This window comes from Dufourea novaeangliae, unplaced genomic scaffold, assembly GCF_001272555.1.
Source record: "Dufourea novaeangliae isolate 0120121106 unplaced genomic scaffold, ASM127255v1 scaffold58, whole genome shotgun sequence".
Taxonomy (NCBI): domain Eukaryota; kingdom Metazoa; phylum Arthropoda; class Insecta; order Hymenoptera; family Halictidae; genus Dufourea; species Dufourea novaeangliae.
Window position 1 is genome coordinate 164,891 of NW_015373930.1, and position 18,386 is coordinate 183,276.

Genomic DNA, 18,386 nt, shown 5'->3' on the forward strand with positions numbered 1-18,386 from the left:
TTCGAATCGCTTCGAATATGATTCGAAGCCTAAAAACTCTTTAAAGTCTTAAACGGATTCGAAGTATTGAGCGTCTTGGAAGGCTTGGATGTATTGAGACTGTTGATAGGTTTTGCAACCTTAATGAATATTCAATATCTAACACGATTTTTTTATTACTTTTGTTCCAGCAGTTTCATTGGCATAATATATTAATTATAGATAATATTTATCTTGGGGGGGGGGGGAGGAATGTGAGAAAGAAAATGTAAAACAATTGAAAACGTTTCACAATGATTGAGACACAATTTGTGTAAAAATAACTTTATTGCTTGTACACATTGTTTATTAAATAATAAATTGTATTTAAACTAAATATAGCATGAGATACAGTTAAAAGGAAAATACCAAACAGCGGTGATTTTAGGGAATCAATATATATAAACTGTATTAAGTAAATAAAACAACAATCTAAAAGTAGGAAAAATTGCTATAGAATAATACTCAGAATGCGCTAGTCTAAAACAATACACAAATGGTGATGACCGCACCTCGCAGGTCAGAAATCTCTTGTTCGTAGTTGATCCTCAACCTTGCTACGTATGAAGAATTTTCTATCATACCCCTCGCTCTAATAGTCTGAAAAAAAAAAACGCCCTTACAAACGTAACGAAAACTTGTTATCTCTTGAATAAGCGAGGGAGTAAAATCCGTCCCACGGCGTGGTAACCAAAAAACTAGGAACCGTGACGCAACTTCAACCGTCAAAAATTTCCTTATATGAAAATTTCATAGCATCCCCACCAATTTCTAGGCCTATATAAACCCGTTGATTTTAACTCTCAGGGGATCAGAACTGTACCGTCATCTTTAGAGTCACGTCGCGTCACGTTCTTGTGAGTTGGTCATTACGTTAGTAAGATCGGCCTAAGGTTCCCTTTCGAATCCAGTTAACCTTGTAGTAAACCGTGAACACTTTATTTGTATTCCGGCTAGAATTATTACTTTGGCATTATTCCGTAAAATCCACTCGCAACCCCTGCATCGCCAGTGCGTTAGCACCGAGCGACTATTTATTTCGGTAATAGTTATTATTTCATTATTACTTACTACTACGCGACAACACTACACAATACATTTGTAACTAAAGATTGATTAATTATACTGTTATTTTATAAATCTGTGTAGTTCATTTTGAATCCATAACACGATCCAGAAATCTGTAGTATTATCGATATACTACTTTCCTCTAGTTTAGAATAATATCAGGTCGACCGTTACCACACTAATCCAACTTTAACGCTCGAGTTGTATTAATTATAAATTCAAAGGTTACGAGGCACTAACTAACATTTCCTAACGGCTCCCTGATTTCGCATCAGGTTCGTCCGCATCCTAACAGCTCCCTGATTTCGCATCAGGTTCGTCTGTATAGATTTTCCACCCTGCTCGTAGCTCCTCAGTTACACGCTTTGTTCATCTGCAAAATCACATCCTAGTGACTCCCCAATTTCTTATCGGATTCGTACACGAATTTCACCTTCCTGCGGCTCCCTGATTTCGAATCAGGTTCGTCCTCGTTTTCAAACATCCTAGCGGCTCTCTGGCTTCGCGTCAGATTCGTTCGCGCACCTTACTAATAAACTGATACCATATTCCTTGGAAAACCTAAACTCGCCGGCTCTCGCGTTGCTACGGCCCGGGCTCGTAACAACCTCAACTGTCCCTGAAAACTAATTTCTATAATCCCAGCCTTTTCAGAGGGTGGCCTTTTAGCCTGAGTCATGACGTCACGACCAAATTTATGATGCTACAATAGTATAGTCTATGATGTAATAAAATATATACAGTATAAAGTAGTAATTGTATTTAAAGATAAATAAATGATAATGGTTTTATTACTTGTTTAGTAACAAAATATTATCCAAAGTTCTATTTTAAAATTACCGCGGTTTGGTATTTTCTCTTCAACTATATCCCATGCAATATCAAGTTTAAATACGATTTTGTTACACATTAAATAATATGTATAAGCAATAAACTTATTTATTCACAAATTGTGCCTCGATTATTGGGAAACGTTTTCAATTTTTTTTACATTTTCTTTCCCACATTGGTCCACCCCCCCCCCTCCCAAACAAAGAATAAACAAATAATAAAAACAAATTTTTCGCGAATATCTCGGAAAATAAGCAAATCCACACATTAGATGTATAGAAAAAAGTTGTTCAAAGTTTGAGTTTTATAACACCTCAAAAAATCATCGAAATCAAAGGGTAGGCAGCTTTTCTGTAGTTTGACCACAACAACAAAAATACTGTGCGAAGCATTATACTGATTTGAATAGGTTGAAGCTAGTTAAAGAAACAAAGAATTAGCGGCATTCGGATGCTAACGCACACGGTGTCACAGACGTATACGTATAGACAAAATTCAATGTAATAGCACAAACGAGATATAAGAATAGACCTAACATCTTATGGGACTTGAAGTCCCACGAAAATCACGCTGGTTCGAGCGCACGTTTACATAAAAGTTTCCGATATCAGGAATTACATTCGACACCGTGATAACGCACAGCACACACACACCTTTGATTGCATATAGCGGTACATACATACATCATTGCCACGGTTTTGCTAGCAAGGAATGGAATACTGAAATGGTACGAGGGCTCCTGACGTTCCCGAAGGCATGGTACAGAAAATTACATTACATATTAGGTCTATTCTTATATCTCGTGTGTGGTAATAGAAACAGCTGTTTTTCACGAATATCTCGGAAACTAAGGAAGACCGCATATTATATACATGTACAGGGTGGGGAAATAACTATGTCCACTGTGAATATTGCCGTTATTTGTAATAATATGAAAAAATGTTATATATAAAACCTACACGGTATAAAGGGGGGCATATTGTGACAAACATTTTCTGCGTGGGTGAAGGCATAAAGGAGATTTCAAGGTCATCTCTATTTTTTTTAATGGAATCTTATGATTTTTTTATCGCGATGTGATTAGCCGGCGTTGAGACGACTTCAGCAAGCTATTATTGAAGGTCATGCAAGGTCAAATGTGGTAGTAAAATAAACTTTCTTACATTACAGGAGATGCTCGAAGTGGTGACCGTTTGCGTCAATGCAAAGTTGCAATATTCGTATCGCTGCATCACGTGCATGTCTTATCATTTCTGAACTTATTCTAGCACATGCTGCAATTATCCGTTGTTTCATATTTTCTAGTGTAGTGGGTATTTCTTGCTAAACAGCATTTTTCAATGCTCCCCAGAGCAAAAAATTTAATGGGGTTAAATCTGGAGAACGAGGAGGCCAAGAAACTAATCCTCTATGTCCTATCCATTTATTTGGATATTAAATAATTTATTAATATAATATAATATATTTTATAATTTTATGATATAAAAAAATATATTAAATTAATACAGCATGTGCTAGAATAAGTTCAGAAACGATAAGACATGCACATAATGCAGCGATACGAAGATTGCAACTTTGCAATGACGCAAACGGTCATCACTTCGAGCATCTCTTGTAATGTAAGAAAGTTTATTTTACTACCACATTTGACCTTGCATGACCTTCAATAATAGCTCGCTGAAGTCGTCTCAACACCGGCTAATCACATCGCGATAAAAAAATCATAAGATTCCATTAAGAAAAATAGAGATGACCTTGAAATCTCCTCTATGCCTTCACCCACGCAGAATATGTTTGTATCACAATATGCCCCCCCCCCCTCTATACCGTGTAAGTTTGGTATATAACATTTTTTCATATTATTAGAAATAATGGCAATATTCAAAGTGGAGATAGTTATTGCCCCACCCTGTATGTTAGAAAAAAGTTGTTCAGAATGACGGCCTTGATAACATATTTCAAGGTCATTGAAATTGGCGCTAATAAGACCATGTTCTCAATAGTTACCGAAGTAAAATCAGTATGTATTCAAAATGAAATATAGCTGGCTTCAGGATAAATAATACCAAAACTAATACATATCTGTTATATAAATATGACTGCCAAAGTTCTTTTGTTTGGAAACCGTTCGTCGGACTCTACACATGAATTTTCATAATACATTTAGTACAATGTAGGATCTACTTTTTTAATTTTTTGTTTACTAATTTAACTGAAAACCGTCAAAATACATATTGTAGGATAGGCACATCTACTTAAGTTGACGTTCTCGAGAACCACATCGTGTCAAATAGTGAACTAAAGGGAATCTTTTTCTAATAGAATCATTAATTCATAATTTACCTATTGTGTGATCGGTTTGGAAGTCGATCTCATATTAATTTCAAAATCAAACCATTTTTTTGCTTTTAGATGTTAGATAGAATGCAACAGAGACAAGAACGGCAAAAACTGAAGAAAATCGTACAAGCAACAACATACTTAGATATCTATGATGACTAATTATCTGATTAATTTTCCTAGTAGTAATAATAGGAGAAATAGGTGATAACATATTTCATATTCAACCGATGAAATAAATATTTTCAGTATTGTACAGAATATTCTGACAGTGAATGTGTAGAACGAATCGAATTTCCGGCTACAACCTATCTCTGCCCTAAACGAAGAAATACCCGGAAAAAAAGCTACGACATAAAGTAAATTATAGATGAATACTCGGAAAAATCCTGAACGTAAAAAATACTGTTGTTTCATACTTAATATTAACAATAACCCCTTGGAACCAGTCAAGCAAGAAAATTCGAAGCCAAAAAAGATGATCATCCGATCTTTATCGATTAGACAACATTCATGCAACAATCAAACTTTTTTATTTTTAGTTATTTGTTAATGAATATTTTCTTAAAATGGTTAGATGATTCAAATTATATATTGGTAATTTATCAGAAATGATGAGTGAAAACGAGTTAACACGAAATAAGTAACTATTACTAGTTACTATACTCGACGCTTGGATCGTGTTTTTTTCACTCGCAGTCTTTTTATGTGACCATCGCTGTCGACAAAATACAAAAGGAAGATGCCGAGGCTCGATACAAAATTTACGAAGTATGGAATCGTGTTCCTTTGATAACTGTTCAAAAACGATCTCGAATTTGGAACATTAATCGAAGACTTACTATATCTTGAGCATTCGCTGCTGAAGGATAGGAATTTTTTGAAAGGTTTTCCATGATACAACAAACCACGAGTATTCCTGTGTCAGATAATGTGGTGGTCCTAAAAAGAACCGTTTGTTGATTCAAAAAAATGAATCCGTTTAAGCACGTTCACCACGAATACGACGAGCCAGTTGAATGTCTTTAGGCATAATGGTGATGCGTTTGGCGTGAATGGCGCACAAATTTGTGTCTTCGAATAGTCCAACCAAGTAAGCTTCGCTGGCTTCTTGAAGGGCCATCACAGCTGAGCTTTGGAAACGGAGGTCAGTCTTGAAATCTTGAGCGATTTCTCGTACGAGCCGTTGGAATGGTAATTTTCTGATTAACAATTCAGTACTTTTCTGATAACGACGAATTTCTCGCAGCGCAACGGTTCCAGGCCTATAGCGATGAGGTTTTTTCACACCACCGGTCGCCGGAGCACTTTTACGAGCAGCCTTTGTTGCCAGTTGTTTGCGTGGAGCCTTACCTCCAGTCGATTTACGAGCAGTTTGCTTTGTACGTGCCATTTCGATGAGGAGCACAGAGTCAACGATGTTATCCGCACACAGTTTCTCGAAATTCTGAAACGCCGCCGGTTTGGGCTGCTTATATGCTTGTTGCGCAGTCGTACGATGATTCTGATAGGCTGTAAACCAGGTGTGTAGCGGCACAGCTGTTGAAATTGAAATGGTCGGTCTTCATTGGTCGGCTACATGTGGTGGTTGCCAGCTGGATCGTTATCACAATAGTCTACTGTCATTGGCCAATACTGGAGTGGTGGGGATCAGAGCGAGAATCTCTATATAATGAAGGGCTAGTTCAGCAAAATAACACTTTCGACTCGATTTTCAAGCTTGTTGTACCGAAGAGACGTTTGAATCATGACTGGTCGTGGAAAGGGAGGAAAAGGATTAGGAAAGGGAGGAGCGAAGAGACACAGGAAGGTATTACGTGATAACATTCAGGGTATCACCAAACCGGCTATCCGTCGTTTGGCGAGACGTGGTGGTGTCAAGAGAATTTCTGGTTTGATTTATGAAGAAACTCGAGGAGTACTGAAAGTTTTTCTTGAGAACGTGATCCGTGATGCTGTTACGTACACGGAGCATGCAAAGAGGAAGACTGTGACTGCAATGGACGTGGTCTACGCATTGAAGCGTCAAGGAAGAACGCTTTACGGATTTGGTGGTTAAATTCCATCTATGACAAACAGGCTCCAAAAACAATCGGCTCTTTTCAGAGCCATAAAAGATTCCAACGAAAGAATGTCTCTTGAATTCACTATAACAGCTAATTAAACGTTTTTACGTTCAATAACCGTTATCTTTCGTCAGATTTCAATAATAATAGTACATTTATCGATGTATTATTTCTAAAACGTACAAGTAGAACAAAATAATATGAATATGTATCATGTATGCATATACATACAACGTAGAGTTCGAGAATGGATGAAAATGGAGAACAATTGGTCATTCAAGTTGTTTCATTTGTAAGTTTATAACAGTGTTAATAAAAATCTTGATATACAAATATCAAACAAGTCTTTTAATGCGTTAATATCTAAACATTCTGTGTAATATAAATGATTCCGTCGGTATAATTATATAGATAACTACGCGATTGTAACTTATATTTATCCCGTAAAAATGTATGAATAGAATGTATCATTCACAGATACGTTATAAAATACTGTCACATAAATTCACACAGTACAGGCAAGTGTTTTAATAATTTCTGACAGCACAAATGTTATATTATTCCGTTGTATATTGATTAATGACTTATTGACGTCTTTTCAGTAGTAAGGTTCTTCTACAATCTAACCTATTGCATAGTATAAAATTTACAAGTGAAAACATGTCTACGGATCCAAAAATTTTGGAAGAATCCAAATCTATTTTGAAAGATATCTATTTTGCTGGTGTTAAAGCAGTTTCGCCAAAGCAACTTATAGTAGATAGAGTTAAAGTTAAAGATGGAGTATTACAAGTCGGTGATCAAAGTTTTCAATTGAAAGAAAATGTTTATTTGGTTGGTTTTGGCAAAGCTGTCATGGGTATGTCCATAGTTTTAGAACATATGCTTGGCAATCGTTTAAAAAAAGGCACAGTTAGCATTCCTTCTGCAGCAACGAATGAAATATGGGAGTCTGAAGATAAATCATACTTTCCTAAGTTAGGAACTAGTGTAGTACAATACCGCGAAGGAAGTGTAAATAATCAACCAGATAATAGATCACTAGAATCAACACATGATATCATAGATTTGGTAGAATCTTTGACTGAAAATGATACTTTAATTGTATTAATATCTGGTGGAGGTTCTGCACTGCTTTACATGCCAAGACCAATAATTGATACTGATGACAAATTACTGCTTTGTAAAAGACTTCAACATGCAGGTGCCGATATCAAAGAACTTAATATAGTTAGAATGAAATTGTCCATGGTAAAAGGCGGTGGCTTAGCTCGAATGGCTTTTCCAGCTTCTATTATTACTTTAATATTATCTGATATTGTGGGTGATCCTATAGATTTAATTGCTTCTGGTCCAACAGTATATAATAGTAAAACATCTAAGCAATCAATAGCCATTTTAAAAAAATATGAGTTATATGACAAAGTAGAAGGAGATCTAAAAAAGGCTATAATGGCTAAAGAAACTTTTAAGGATAAACCATTGCTAACTGGAAAAAGGAAAAAAAAGGAGTTTAAACATGTCAAAAATATTATTTTGGGGAATAATGAAGTGGCAGTTAAAGCAGCTGCTCTTGAAGCATTGTGTAAAAAGCTTGTTCCAATAATATTAAGGACTGATGTTACTGGCAATGTTCATAATGTCAGTTTAGCATATGTTCATGTAACAAGTTTAATATGTCTTGCATTAGAAAAGAAACTAGCAAAAGGGGAATTCTTTGAAAAAGTAAGAGACATTCCTGTACTTTCATTGCCTCCCACTAAAGTGGATGAAATTTATAATTTGCTTGAAAATGTGAGTGGAGAAGGAATAGTACTGATTGGAGGAGGAGAACCAACAGTCATAGTCAATGGAAATGGAAAGGGTGGTAGAAATCAAGAACTAGCTCTGTACTTTTCCTTAGACTGGTTGGCAAAGATAAAGAGTAACCCTCATTTTGCTGAATACGACGTAATAATGTTAAGCGCAGGCACGGATGGACAAGATGGCCCAACTGATGCAACAGGAGCATTCGGTTATCCTGCTATTGGACCAATAATTCATGATTTGTATACAAAGGTAAAACTTGCAACTTCAAAAATGATACATAATCTACAAATGAAGAAAGAGGCTATGAACAAGAAAGAAGAAGAACGCCGAAAATTAGAGCAATTAAGACCACAAGAAGTATGTAAGTTACATGAATTGAGTGGTTTTGTGATAAAAGGAAAGAAAGAATCACAATCTGAAAAACATGTCTGTACGGAAACAGAAAAAGAAATTAAAGAAGATGAAGAAAATGAAATGGAAGATGTACTTCCATTAATATACCGAACAATGGAAGTGGAGCGTATGCTTCCGAAAAATACTTTAAATGATAATGACACGTACAATTTATATTCACGATTTAAAAAAGGTTCAGACTTATTTAAAACCGGCTTTACCGGTACTAATGTCATGGACTTACACTTTATTTATATCAAAAAAAGGAAATGTGACTGTAGGATAGATTTTCTTGGTAAAGAGATAACTGAAAACGTTTTAGACGACCATGATATTCATATCGATGCTTTGACTATTGAAAAATACAAAAGGATGCATATGCCACTACTTTTTGATTGGGGTTCTTATTTACGTGGATCCCTATTTATTGCCACTGACGAAGCTGATCACCTTAATATAAAAATTATTGATGATAATCTGTCAGAACCATGTTGTCGCAGAAATAGAAAATTCCCAGAAAAAAATCTATTAAAGGATAAGAATCTTCCAATATGATACCTTTTTGTTAAACAGAAGAAATAAATCGTTAATGTTCTATAATCTATTTAATTAAATCAATTTAATATGAACCCAGATTTACATAGTAAAAATATTTATGTGTAACAATCACAATGTCATTATACATAGAGTAAATAATGCATTTGTGCAAATTATCATCAAAACATTTTAAAAATACAAAATGCACTAATTATCGTATTAGTCACTAAACATGTGACAGATTTATCTCCTTAACAATTTTGTTTTTTATATAGAATATATAACATACATATATCCATATTATACATACAATTAGTATAAGATTTCAATCAACTAGTTTGATTATAGTTTTGATAACTTATAAATTCACATTTATGATGAATAATAAAATTTAAATAATTCATGTGTAATACACAGAAGTAATGATAGTGTTACTCTGTTTTTATTTTTATTTTTAATTTTTATGACAATGTACATACACTTACACACGCACACCATATGCATTCAGTTATTTTTAATGTATGTAAAAGCAAATTTCTTTGTACTACACAAGTATCTCATCAACAACAATGAATACTTTTCATGTCATGGGCTAAAGATCCCAACTAAATAAATGATGTTTAACTAACATATCGCGGACACCATCTTTTAGTGGCTGCGATTGTTCTTTCTTGGGTGGTAATTCCCAATCAGGATTTAAATTAAACGCAAACTGACTTAATATTCTCAATTCACATTTAATTTGTACCCATCCAGGACTATTTATAAAACTCCACGGCTGATACCTAAAAAGTAATAAGTAATGTATAAGTTTAAAGAAAACGTTGTATATGATCTTATGTAATGTTTTTTACCATTTTTGTACAATTTCTACACAGGAACATAAAACTTCAAGCCATAAATGTAACACTTGCTCATTCAATCCTAGACAGATAAGCGATCGTAATTTTACATCCATTTGTGCATGCGCATTGTCATGTGTTAAATTTACTGATTGTACATATCGATACAACAACTGGAAATAAAAATGGTATTTTTATAAAAATTTGAACAGAATACTGTACTGCATTATTATGAATATAATAGTCACAAACAATTATTACTTCTTCTGGCGTGAGAACTTTACCATCTTCATCCAACCTGTACGTTTTACAAAGTACTAATCTGCTATAAACGGAATTGAAATCTTTTTCTACTTCTCTATTTGACGCTTCTTCTATGAAAAGCCATGGATGACATGGTCCACCTAGAAATGAAGGTCTGCGCATTCCATGCTCCAATACCGCTTTTATAGCGGGGCATAAAGTACCCCTAACTAAATCAGTAACAGCCTCGCTAACTGCATCATCTCCAGCACATGTGTATTGTTTACTTCTCTCATCTAATAATTCTACAAATTTTGCAGGGAACCAACCCCGCAGTCCATTTAATTCTCCTACCCAACAATGTTCATCTTTTTGACTTAAAATTGTGATTATATCATTTTTTCGGAAACCCAACTCGTCATCATCATGTCTTTCAAAATCTACAATAGAATAACATTTATAATAACTATAATCCTAAGGGTGTCATTTACATCAAAGTACCTAATAAGGCTTTCGCTCTTCTCTTTCTAGTACGTGATACATTAACGTAATTATCATGATCCTTTGCATGACTCTCCATACTGTAGTCTGCAATGAGTACAATGTTACTCAATTTTGGATCAACATTTATAAAATGTCTAGCAACTTGTAAAACAGCTTCTCTTAAATCCACCAATATTTCTGAAATATAATAATTATTATTCCCTCGATACAAGGAAATATACTATCAATTGCTATATATTATACATACCTGTTTGACGGATGTTTTTCGATTTTGCATCATCTTCAGTGTCGTAATTTCCAAATAAGAATGTTTGTAGCATCGATTTATTTCTCTTCATTTGACGCCTTCATGAAAATATAAATAATATTATAAAATCGTTATAATTAAGCTTGTTAAATAAAATACTTTTGATTGATATTGAACTCATAAATTATATACCTATTAAGATGTTGCTTTGGTAAATTTGGTACTGCATCCGGATTACCCACTAATCCTCCCTGATCAGCCATTAAATATGCTAAATGTCTGCGTCTATGAGTTTCAACCAAAACATCTGTCAATGATCCACTTACTTCTAAAGATATCTACAATATTAATTATTCTAAATTAAAATAATTTCGATTTTTATATTAAGTAGTAAGTTACAAAGTTAAGTTACAAACTTAAAAAAGAATATTACAATAAATAACTGTTCTACATCATCAATATCTCCTGGTATGTCTGAGAGAGCATTAAATATTTGAGCAGAATTCTCCAGTTGTCTTAGTTCAGATTCTGTAAATATATTAAATAATATAAATTTTATATACATTACAAACAATGATTCTGGCTTAAAGATAGGTAGTACACATTAAACTGTTGAAAATACATTAAATAAACATATATCTAAAAATCAACTCTATTAGAACTAAAAATAATTTTTGGTTTTGATAATACAAAGACGAATTATAACCAAATCAATCTAATAATCTTTTTTTATAACATAAAATAGTATAAAATATGTGTGGAAGTGGAGGGTGTACAGAAACAGAAGGAAATCCTAACGAAAAATGGTATTGTGAGTATTTATGTACAGTCCTGACAGGAAAGTGGAATAAAGAGATAAGTGACAGGTTACTTGTTCAAGTTCACGATTGTTTTTTCAACCTATGTTAATTAGGCATTTTTTACTCAATTCGATGTGTAGGTCTACCTTATAAGTCATGAGATTTTTGGTAACAATTGTCAAAAATATTACACCGTATAGGAAGTATAAATGCTCACCTTTTATTTTTAACATTCCAAGTGTAACTTGAAATAAAACTATTGATCCATCAAAAAGAAACATATCCCATATGCGTAGTAATATTTTCATATGTACGACAGAGGCAAATAAAGTCAGAAACCAGTGCAAAGATATTAAACTTAATTCTATGTCATGTTGAACCAAGACATGGTCTATGTCGGGAAGATAATTAGATACTAATGTGCGAAGTACTCTTTGGTCAGCTTGAATACCTGTAATATATGTTTAAAAGGAAAAATAATTACATTTTCTTTATTATCGTTTATTTTATGACTCATATTACCCAACAGCGTTGAGGAATAGTAGGATGCTGGTAGTAAATCTTCTACTATGGTAGCCATCATCCAAAAAGCATCTTCTTCTTCTAGAAGTAGTAAGAGAGAAGCTGCTATTGTTCCTGTACCCTGGCAGTACCTTTGCAAAATAAATGGATAATATCACTATGTAGTAACAATATTGAAATAATAATTCATGAAAGCAGTATTACCCAATGTCAGGATACAACCAAGCAAGTGCACGCATAACACGTCTTAATCGTGGTATGCCAGTGCTACTAAGATGACTAAAACATGCATTGGCAGGCATAATACGAAGCAGATCCTTTTCTATCTGCTTATTAGTCATTAATGCATCGTTACTTGATGCTTTCACTATATCTTTGTACATTATTTCAGAAGAACATTTTTTTTGTAATGCACCTATAATAATAAGTAAAATAATCAAGTTATAATAATTCTGAAATATTTAAATATTTCAGCTAATAAATAAGCTACCTGACATTCTCATCCAAATTTGAGGTCTGAGTGAATGAGGTACACCATGATGGACCATAGCACGTAATTTATCTGTACGAGGTAATCTTCTATCTAAATTCTGCCATGAAAATTCTGTCACTTCATTATTATGACTGAATTCCAATAAAGCAACCCACTTTAATCTACATACATTGACATTATTAAATATAAAATTTGTTAACAAAAATATTTAAGATACGTATACAATAATTGTGGCAATACCTATGCTGTGGATTCTCAACAAATGGAATACCTAGTAATTTTTTTGAACTCTGTTCTGGTCCATCTTCCTCTTCGACACGAAATCCAAATTCATCAAATCTAACATATTGTATTACTTCATATTAATCTTTTAATCTATATTAGAATGATGAGTTGTAAATAATCTACAAATAGTACCTATATTCAGGTTGCGAATTAGGATCATCTGGTTGATTTAATTTAGCTAAAATATCTTGGGGCCACATGGACGGCGTCAAAGCAGAAAATGGACCTCCAGGAGCAGGAGATAAAATTTCTCCACAGAAGCCTGAAACTTCCACTTCAAATTCGGACATAGCAGACTCCAATTTTTTCTAAAAGGCAAAGATGTAAAAAAATAAATATCAATAGAAATAGTAACAAATGTGTATCAACTTTCATAAGCTAGACAGCAATTAAGTATTGTTTTATAGAAATTGTTAAACACGTACATGTATATAAATATATACATATATGTATAAATACAAATATTTAAACATTTTGTTTGCTAAAAATGTCACTAAATTGTCAGTATATTAGAATTAAATACAGAAATATACTTACAGTATGATCCTCTTTACCAATATAACCCTCATGATCACGGACGTTAAATAATGATTTAGCAATATCCATTTTATCGAGTATTAGAATAATTATTATTCATCACTTTTTAATACACTTTCTCCAAATTTAATAAATAATGTGTTACGTACACATTATTATGCTTATCATGTCTTAAAAATATAAGTTTGTGAACAGCATTGACATTATTGACAGCTTTCTATTTTCTTCGCCATCTAATGTTGATAGCGATTAATAAACTGATAACAGGACCACACATTAATTCAAACTCAAGTAATTTTTAAAAGAAATTTTTGAGTGTAATATCACAAACGAGGTATAAGAGTATTATACATTATACCCAGCAATACCCAAAGTGACCGAGGGCCTGTTAACAGTGTTAAGTTAACACTGTTAACCCCTATTCACTCCTATTAGAACCGTATGGTCAGATGGTCACAGCGGGTACAGTCATCTTTGGTTCTGTTTGGTTCTCTACAGAGAGCGTGCCACGTAGATGTAATATGATTTTGACTTTCATTCAAAATACACAAATATTTTTCATTGGAATGTTTGACTTCTGTCCCTCAGATATTATTTTCCTTAACTAAAAGTTAAGCACGTCTTACTGTCAAAACGTTTAATTGTCATTTATTCATTCATCATGTTTTAAACGCAAGAATAGGCGCATGCGTCACAGGGAATGTATACCGCGACTGAACCCATGGACATAGGAATTAGAAGACGGAGCACAAGATTCCATTCAGAGGTGTTCCACTCGAATAGGACGACTGTTAACACGAGTTTAGTATCCCCACATCTCAGAAGGGTGCTCTGAAAGCAGTTTTAATTCTCCAATTATGTACTAGGTGGCACTCACAGCGTTATTAAGTGGGGATAGTAATAACACACCGACTCTAGTACACCTATGAGCTGTTGCGGTCCCCGCTCATATCACGTAGCGGTATATGTCATAAGCTTTACAGGCGCGAAGTTTGAATCGAATAACACATGTAATAGGAAAGGAGGGTAAAGGTGAAGTTGACACTGATTTGAAGAAGTGTGAAATCTGTTAGAGATCCTTTTAATAAATGGATTTCAAGATTATAAAATAATCAATATTCACTTAGAAACGAATGTTTAAACATTTGCCAGTTGCCTTTGCCTCCTATCCTAACGCTCAGAATCATTGCAAATATGTAAATCGCTCGTTATCAATAACCGGGAAGAAACACATCAACGAATCAGGTTTAATCTTATTAATTAATAATTATAAGATTGGTCAGTAGTAACTAAGGACATTTTGTAATTAAACAAAATGATATACGAAGGGAAATGAAAAGACGTAACATTCCACCGACAACTTTGTAATAGAAAGGACGTATAAAAATTTATTTATCAATTAAATTTGTTTTCCTTTAAAATTAGTTATAAATCGTTTATTTAAATAGTTTAAATATAGTTCTCCAAGTTTTAATTTAAATCTTTATTGTTCTTTATTATTATTATTACAATTTCCTTTTTATTCAAAATTATCTATCAAACTAACGTGTTACGAACTTTAATTACTTTGAGACTCAGGATTCCCTGAGGGCCCACGCAACAGAACAAACTCGGCTTCCGCTAGGGGAAAAAGTGACGTGTGTAAAGAGCCTCCCACTATGCTCCTTCCTCTGGGTATTTGAAATTACTGAAATTTATGGCAAATTAACATTCGATTTAACATTAATTTCAGTATCTGGAATAAATTTACCAAGTGGTAGGAGACTTTTATTCTATGCTGCTTTTTCCCCTAGTAGAAGCCGAGTTTGCTCGTGGGTGTGCTGAAGGTAAAAATGGCAACGCGGCAGTCCGGCTTCAATACCTTCTTTTTTTTTTTCGCGGGGGAAATGCATTATGCACACCTCGGAGTCCTGGGGTGGGACTCTCACCCACTAAAACCCCCGCGGCAGCCTTCTCGGGCGGAACTCGGCGGTGGCGGGATCTCGTATGAACGCCCCGCCCCCGCCGCGCCTGTGCTCCCCTTATCGGGGAGCCCGTTCCGTGGGGGCGATCGAACGCCCCCCAGAGGTGACCGATAACCCGGTCACCCCCCCTTCTCTACTCCGCCAGCGTCAGAGGACTGCACTCCGACGCCGGCACTACCGGGTCGCTTTGGATGCAGTCGGGGACCCCACCCCCACTGCATCAGCAGCCCCGGCGGACGCGCGCGCGAAGGCGGGAGCCACAGGAGCCGAAGCTCCGGCTCTCGATGTCCACGCACGCGTCCGCCCACACACGCAGGCCTCGCTTGCCGGGGAGCGAGGAGACGCCTACGGGGGGGGGCTTCCCCCTCTCCCCGCCGGCGCCGTCGGAGCTGGCTGTGCGGGCCCCACGGCCCCGCCTCGCTCTCCTCCTCTCTTGACGAGCGGGATCGCGCGCCTCGCGGTCCCGCTCGTCGTCCTCCTTCTGCGAGACGACGGTCTCGCAGACTGGGACTACAAAAATAACAAATTCATAAATTTATTTTTGTATGCTCGCATGTAATGATGATTCTGACTTTTTGATTCTAAATACACAGATTGTGATTAGTGACAACATGAAATTACAAGTTTTTCAAGAAAGCAATGAAGTTTCATTCAATGATTTAAAGTGGGTACTGCCTATTGATAAGAAATTATCTAGGTGGTCTCATCTTAAAAATTTATTAAGTAGATATAAAGTATTACAGAGTCCACATTTTACCACTGACATGTCTTATTGAATAACATCTTGAGAAATCTCTAGAAGAACTTAATAAGGCATATATTATTGCAGAATCAATTGAATTTGCTTATACCAAAAATCATGAAATAGTAATAGATCAAATAAGACAAATAAAAAATGAAAAAATTAGATATAGCTCTTGCACCATTATTATGGCTTTTTCGTTATATATAGCCAATCGTCGGCTGCATACAATTGCTTGTCTAATTCTGTTGTAGATGATCCATTAAAATTTACATATCTGGTTATGGGTCCCATTCTGTTGCTAAAAAATTAAATTGCAATATATGTCGATTATTAATTGTGGAGGATAAAGGTAAAACTCTAGGCAATGTATATTTTGGTCATTTACAAAGAGGAGGCCTTTCAGTTCCCACTGAAGAAGTGATAACCTCATTTATTCATATGTATGCAATAATGGAAGCCATAATAAATGCCGGCAATTTAGAAACTCAATTTTTGCAATCTGAAAATCATAAACATATTTTATGTAAATTAACATATATTAGTATTCAATCACATATACATTATTTAGCATTTTCAGATACATGCATTTGTGGTCAAAGTTACCACAGTATTTTGTTTAAATTATTGTCAATTTTTTCGAATATTTTATTAAATGATTATGTGAAAACTGTAAATAATAAACTCCTAACCTCTTTTCCACATGTTCCTTAACCTGTTTGGCATCGTACAAATAATTTTGTCTATTTCAGATTTCTATTAACTTATACATACCTTTATCAATTATTAAATGCTTCAAGATGGTTCAAAGATGGTTTTATCATGCTTCACTCTTATATTTTCTTGAAAAATTTTTGTAATATTTCACTGTAATATTTCACATTCATTACTGTAAATATTTCAAATATAATGCATCACAACACCAAACTATTCCGACTGTCCACAAAATATATACCACATTTATAAATATTAGTATTCTTCTATATTACTTCTACTTACTATAGTTATGATATTTATGTATTCCTTATGCATAATTAATCAATGAGCGGTGTTGTCACGTTGTTCAGCACGGCTAGTACTAGAGTCGGCTGTGGCTCTACCTTACTTTGCACTCCTCTTGTCCTATTGGTCGGTTCGGAGTGAGTTCTACTGGCTTCCTTTTCCATTGGGCGTTCCGCATTTGGTATTCTAGGAATATTTTCTTCCATCATGTGGTCTTGGTTGTCTTCTTTTCTTTCACAGCATGTTTCATTTATTTTTCTGTCTATTAGGTGAACTTTGTTATATGCTCTTATTATCTTCATATCCTCTCCTTTATCCTTGTCTTTTCTTTTTTTATTTTTCTTTCCATGCTCCTATCTCCTTCCCCCCCTCCTCGTCTGTCGACCCGTCACCTCTTCACCCTCCAGGGGTACTTCTGTCTCAGCAGTTTTCCTAGTATTTCTTATTATTATTCCTTTTCTCTTTACTTTCCTCTTCTCTATAAAGCTTTATTACCCTGTTTTGACTTTCCATCTCTTTCCTGAGATACTATCTTTATTCACTTTTCTACCTTTGCTTCATACCTTGTCATTTATACGTACGACCCCGATCAGATTGAAGTATAAAATATGATAAAACATTACATTGCTCGTTGTGTAAATAACTTGGTTTCATGGGGATTTACCCATCACTGGTGTCGCGATCGAACTGCGAATTGGACTTTAGCGCCGACATTATAGATAGAAAATGAATTCGATTGGATAGCGTGGCACGAAGGCCACATCCGGCAGCAGCACTGCAGTATTGGTCGATCCCGCTTCAGCTACAGCGAAGTTGGTCAAATTTCCTATATATTATTGATAGATAAATAGCTCGCGTTGCTCGTGTGTGACTTTTATCCAAATCAACGTCGGTGTTCGTGTTCAGAGGGGGAAAGCCTGAGCTGCCAGGATCGCGTGCATACCTGACAAAATACTTTGAACTGACGCAAAACGGTTAGAAATACGCGCGTTCCTTCTAACGAGACATCGGCCGACGGATTATCGTGCGTTGGGTGTGACGGACATTTATATCTGTGCAAGTTGCACGGAAGTTGTGTCGTGTTGCGTAGTGCCAAAGAACGCCCGATTATTTGTGGATCTTACGGGTGCATGTGTGATCATG

The 18,386-nt window shown here is 35.1% G+C and overlaps 4 protein-coding genes across 4 annotated transcripts; 2 read left to right on the forward strand and 2 right to left on the reverse strand.

Moving 5' to 3' along the window:
- Nucleotides 1–5,239: 5,239 nt before the first annotated feature.
- LOC107195135 (histone H3-like) lies at nt 5,240–5,656 on the reverse strand. The gene has a single exon (XM_015584918.1). The coding sequence runs from the start codon at nt 5,648–5,650 to the stop codon at nt 5,240–5,242; it is 411 nt and encodes a 136-aa protein (XP_015440404.1). The 5' UTR covers nt 5,651–5,656.
- A 348-nt stretch (nt 5,657–6,004) lies between these two features.
- Nucleotides 6,005–6,316, forward strand: LOC107195136 (histone H4). The gene has a single exon (XM_015584919.1). It carries the CDS (start codon nt 6,005–6,007, stop codon nt 6,314–6,316), a length of 312 nt encoding a protein of 103 aa, XP_015440405.1.
- Nucleotides 6,317–6,580: 264 nt separating this feature from the next.
- LOC107195132 (glycerate kinase-like) lies at nt 6,581–9,080 on the forward strand. The gene is made up of 2 exons (XM_015584916.1): nt 6,581–6,615; nt 6,926–9,080. The coding sequence occupies exons 1-2, from the start codon at nt 6,581–6,583 to the stop codon at nt 9,078–9,080; spliced, it is 2,190 nt and encodes a 729-aa protein (XP_015440402.1).
- A 441-nt stretch (nt 9,081–9,521) lies between these two features.
- On the reverse strand, nt 9,522–13,615 carry LOC107195140 (small G protein signaling modulator 3 homolog). The gene is made up of 14 exons (XM_015584924.1): nt 13,536–13,615; nt 13,131–13,306; nt 12,954–13,052; nt 12,711–12,874; nt 12,425–12,635; nt 12,221–12,351; nt 11,916–12,149; nt 11,332–11,426; nt 11,091–11,236; nt 10,899–10,996; nt 10,649–10,828; nt 10,166–10,587; nt 9,917–10,077; nt 9,522–9,847 (listed from the first exon to the last, which is right to left on the reverse strand). The coding sequence occupies exons 1-14, from the start codon at nt 13,602–13,604 to the stop codon at nt 9,655–9,657; spliced, it is 2,379 nt and encodes a 792-aa protein (XP_015440410.1). The 5' UTR covers nt 13,605–13,615; the 3' UTR covers nt 9,522–9,654.
- Nucleotides 13,616–18,386: the final 4,771 nt, after the last annotated feature.

What these genes read in the sequence shown, in the direction of transcription:
- LOC107195135 (XM_015584918.1), bottom strand. Translation starts at nt 5,650, where the DNA reads ATGGCACGTACAAAGCAAACTGCTCGTAAATCGACTGGAGGTAAGGCT.
- LOC107195136 (XM_015584919.1), top strand. Translation starts at nt 6,005, where the DNA reads ATGACTGGTCGTGGAAAGGGAGGAAAAGGATTAGGAAAGGGAGGAGCG.
- LOC107195132 (XM_015584916.1), top strand. Translation starts at nt 6,581, where the DNA reads ATGGAGAACAATTGGTCATTCAAGTTGTTTCATTT. An exon ending in TCATTCAAGTTGTTTCATTT is followed by an intron (nt 6,616 to 6,925) that starts GTAAGTTTATAA and finishes ACGTCTTTTCAG; the next exon opens with TAGTAAGGTTCTTCTACAAT.
- LOC107195140 (XM_015584924.1), bottom strand. Translation starts at nt 13,604, where the DNA reads ATGGATATTGCTAAATCATTATTTAACGTCCGTGATCATGAGGGTTAT. An exon ending in GTTGAGAATCCACAGCATAG is followed by an intron (nt 12,875 to 12,953) that starts GTATTGCCACAA and finishes CAATGTATGTAG; the next exon opens with ATTAAAGTGGGTTGCTTTAT. An exon ending in TGGTTGTATCCTGACATTGG is followed by an intron (nt 12,352 to 12,424) that starts GTAATACTGCTT and finishes TATTTTGCAAAG; the next exon opens with GTACTGCCAGGGTACAGGAA.